Here is a 4,329-nt window from a genome sequence, read left to right as displayed (position 1 = left end):
CTATCTGACAAATTGGCAGGTACGATGGAGTAGCTAGGCAGACGAACCATATTAGAGCTGTTTCCTATTACATATTTTACGATCCTTTGGAAACCCTACTCGGTATCTGGGGTGATAATTCGGTGATGGTTTGCCCCAGTGCAGATACTACATGAAACAAAATAACTGCATGAACAATAATTGAATATTGCAGTGGTCACTAATATATCTTAATATCATTAGTGCCCGCTGTGTAGTATCAAATTGAGATCATTTCTGAAGGGAGCCAGTTCAGAACACTGGCAGTCTCATTAACAACACCATGTCAAGTTAAGAAAACAAAAGCCATTGATGTTTAGATACAGTGCGGAAAATTCAATACCATTTCTTAAATCAACATATTCTCCTTTATTACACAGAACGTTTTTTATGGATTGGAGTGTCACAATTTCTTAAGCTGGGTAGTTTTATTGAGTTAATACCAATGTCTGGTCTAAATTTCATGTGAATAGCTGCAATGGAAATATGTTCAATTAAAAAATGGTTGATGTGTTGAATAATTATTTCCCCCCCACAGTAAATCTTGAGCAGAGTAGGCCTATCATACAAATGAATGCAATAAGAATGTGAGAGAGCAAAATGAAAATACTTTCAAGAATATAAGGCTACAGAGTAGTGAAATGTCATATTTGTAGGAACCATCCTAGTGACTGAAGCCGTTTTCATGGTAGCATTTTATTTGATGACCTCTAACAGCAGCAACTCGATTAAACATCGCAATCACAAGAAGTGCATCTGCAGCCCAGTATTTCCATCTAATTCACTTGGATTGATTAATCAGGCCTGGCATTGTTTATGTTTCTTTGAGTGATTGCATCTGGACCTTTTACCGCAAGACCCAGCAGCATGGACGTCAGTTGACCACTGAGGCCAAGTCTGAGAAAACACAATGTACACTGTCGTCCTCTAGGGCCGTGTTACAAGTCTCTATCACACATTGTGGGGCTGGTCCTAGATTTCAGTGTTCAGAGTCGGGTGTCGCTTCAGCAGGGTAGTAGCTGTCTTTGGGTGAAGGCGTCCTCCCTTGCTCATGTTCTGTTGCTCTGATCTCGATCTCATGTCAACCTGCCGGAGGAGGAAATTGAAAGGCACATTGTTATATCAAATAATACTGTATTTCCTCACACAAAAGCAAAGTGTACAGCACATATTTATTCATCATTACATTTGTAAATCTACAGTGATCTGTGTAGACACTAAAGTGTGATCATTAATGAAATGATCCGTCATCTCAGCAGGGTAGCATGCAGTAGGGCACCTCTGCTGAGCAAGGGAAATTAGCCCCAAAACACCATGACCTCAGCGGAAACAGAAGCTACTGTGCGGACTGTGAAAACAGAAGGGAACAGCAAAACAGGAGTGAAGACCCTAAGGAAACAGGACTGGACTGAGTGTTGTTATGAGTGTTGTTATGACTTCTCCAGGAAACGGCGGGAGGGACTATGTAATCCATGCTGTCTAATTGCCATTTCCCTTGTCTCCACTCTCCTCGCAAAACTGTTTAATGAAGAACATAACAGAGCCGACCTAGTTTTAAACAACAGGGGGTTTGGGAGTGAGGAGTGTGCAGAAAGCCATTAGGAAGGATTTCCTGCCCACTAAGTAATACCATACCTGGGCTTTCTCAACACACTTGTAGAACGAGTGCATCTCATTGGAGCAGAGGGCGTCGACAAAGTTGTTCTGTTTCCAGCAGGCCATCATTAGAGACATCTCAGTGACACATGTGGCCTCTGTGTAACACAAAAAACACACAAAAAAACAGTTGTATTACTTTACATGTTCGTCACCTTCTCAAGATTTTTGTTAATGGCTCTCATCCTAACCTATTGGTCTTGGCCAGTAATCTCTTAACCATATTATTGCACATACACACTAGTTCCAAGTCATGTAGTAAGCTTGTCATGGTACATGAGGCTCATGATCAGAGAGGCATTCAAGGTCACTTAGGACAACATCACAGTTAGCTTTATCATGTATGTCCATGTGATGTTCTAGATTTTTTTTTTTTTAAAGTTATTTTAATTTGAGTATCTCCCATATTCACCTTGTTTTTAAAGTGCAATAAACAGATCAAATAAGATCGAAGACAGCCAACACATATGAGGCTAAACATTAGACGTCATCAGGGCTCAACATTAGACGTAATCAGCATCAACTTCATAGAAAACTCTACATTATCGTCGTCTGGCAGGTGACAGTAACTATGCATTAATCAATGTATTTCATCCAATAACCACATTTCGTTGTATGGTACCTGTACTATATTAATGACAATAAAGACCATTCATTCATTCATCAATGTCATGTGGCTGAACGTTTGCTTGATAAGACGTGTATCACAACTTGCCAGTCGCAAATCAATGATTACCCATTAGTTGTGAGTCCAGATAGATATGAAAAGTCTTACCCCCTCTCTTCATTCTCCGATTAGCGACCTCGTCCTTCAGAACCAGCGGCTTGTTGGGTTTCAGAATGGGCTTTTTCTCAGACCTGTTCAACATCCGACTGACCTTTTCCAGCCATGCCTGCGACGCCATTTCGGCTGTTTACACCAAAAATACCGCAATAAAATACCCCAAAACGGAGGGACTATAGCTTACTTATAACTCGGACTTCTGCAAGGTGAACACAATTGCACATAATTGTTTATCCCTCTTACTACGTCCTCTCGTGAACAAACCCAATGGACGGCGCCATTATCTATCGTAAAGTGTTGCTGTATTGTCGTTATATGTATCATTGCGACTATAGTTTACGACAGTACGTACAGTAACACGTTTGTAGTTTTCTTGCGTTTGTGTTACATTATGATTAACGAACTGGCCTGCCTGCTTCTGAAATGTAATAACTGTAGCGCTCGTCTCTTGTCTTTGAAATATCAACAATAACTTTGCATAAACTAGCAAATCCCACTAAAATCCCACCAATAGAGTCTTTGACATTTCGTGACATTGAGTTTTTTTGAGTTTTGAGGTTTTTTTGAGTTTTTTTTACATAATCTGATCCATTAGGTGTTTATTAATGGTGTTATTTTTTAAATGTTGACATTTTTGAGTTAGTAATTAATAAAATACAAAGGTTCCATCTCACAAAACATAATGGAATGTAAAAACTTTGACGCTCAATATCTCTGAACTACCCTAAACGGAGATAGAACCTTATAATTCTAAGATCACGATTTGACATATTATTGCCCATGTGCCATCGCACACTCTAATCTTTTGTCTCGGTACGACCTGGAGTTTTCAGTGGAAATGACGACATGCCATGTAAACAGAGGTGCTCTTCAGTATGTCATTTTGTTAGAATGTAGGACAAGTCAAAACATTGGCCAACCTCTCTCTCTCCAGGGCGGGCACGTTGTATCAGGATTGCAAAGTCAGCAGATCAGTGTTGATACTGTATGTCAGATGAACTACCTCTCCCCTTACAGAATATAAGAACAATATGACATGAAAGTGGCTGGAACCTGGAGAAACTAGTTTTCTAAAAATGTTATACTTCAGATGGCCATATTGTCATCAGTATTCACCCAACTGAACGTTTTCCATATTTTGTTGGACTGACTTTAAAATAGATTTAATATGTTTTTTTTTGTCACTGATCTACACAAAATACCACATAATGTCAAAGTGAATATATTATATTAAGGATGTTGTGAAGGCCCACAGTTTTAGAGCCAGTTTTAGTTTCCCCGAAATCAGCCCCTTTGCCCCAGTTATTTCTTTGTTATTTTCTATACTATTTCTGTACGTTTATGAAGTGTATGTATTATTCTTGTAATGTTTATGCATATGTTTGATGACGTAGTATATCCGGGGTGTGTCCGTGACCCGGATGCTACGTTCGGTGGGGTATATATAAGAAACGGAAGTAGTCCGCGAGTCAGAGTGTGTGTAGAGAAGCAGAACGAGAGAGAAGCAGAACGAGAGATAGTAACGAGAAGCCGATCTAAGATGGCGGATTCAGCAGCGCGCACACCGTGCAGCAACTGAAGACGCCAGGAAAGCGATTATTGAGTGTACCACTGTAGCCTGTTTAGTTGTGTTCCCGTTGGACCGCCTTGCCAGCAGCCGGCTGTTCAACGTTGGACCAAGCGGGACGCCAGCTGGACATACTCGTCGCCTCCACGAGCGGACTGCGACTGAACACTGACTCCAGCGGAGCTTCGACGCGGACCACGCGGACTTGGGCCCTTCACCTCGTGGTGGACCACGAAGAAGGCCCTTTTCCCTCCGCGTTGCTACGTCACCCCCCCTTTCGTCGGCTAACTTCATCGACGCACAT

At 41.1% G+C, this 4,329-nt stretch overlaps 1 protein-coding gene across 1 annotated transcript; it reads right to left on the bottom strand.

Moving 5' to 3' along the window:
* Positions 1-449: 449 nt before the first annotated feature.
* chchd1 (coiled-coil-helix-coiled-coil-helix domain containing 1) lies at positions 450-2,732 on the bottom strand. Its single transcript, XM_080540970.1, has 3 exons — positions 2,450-2,732; positions 1,654-1,772; positions 450-1,104 (listed from the first exon to the last, which is right to left on the bottom strand). The coding sequence occupies exons 1-3, from the start codon at positions 2,577-2,579 to the stop codon at positions 991-993; spliced, it is 363 nt and encodes a 120-aa protein (XP_080397096.1). The 5' UTR covers positions 2,580-2,732; the 3' UTR covers positions 450-990.
* Positions 2,733-4,329: the final 1,597 nt, after the last annotated feature.

Source organism: Nansenia antarctica (assembly GCF_963989245.1).
Source record: "Nansenia antarctica genome assembly, chromosome: 1".
Lineage (NCBI taxonomy): Eukaryota > Metazoa > Chordata > Actinopteri > Argentiniformes > Microstomatidae > Nansenia > Nansenia antarctica.
This window is presented reverse-complemented; position numbering and strand designations above follow the sequence as displayed.

What these genes read in the sequence shown, in the direction of transcription:
- chchd1 (XM_080540970.1), bottom strand. Translation starts at nt 2,579, where the DNA reads ATGGCGTCGCAGGCATGGCTGGAAAAGGTCAGTCGGATGTTGAACAGG. An exon ending in TCGGAGAATGAAGAGAGGGG is followed by an intron (nt 1,773 to 2,449) that starts GTAAGACTTTTC and finishes TGTGTTACACAG; the next exon opens with AGGCCACATGTGTCACTGAG. An exon ending in AGTGTGTTGAGAAAGCCCAG is followed by an intron (nt 1,105 to 1,653) that starts GTATGGTATTAC and finishes CTCCTCCGGCAG; the next exon opens with GTTGACATGAGATCGAGATC.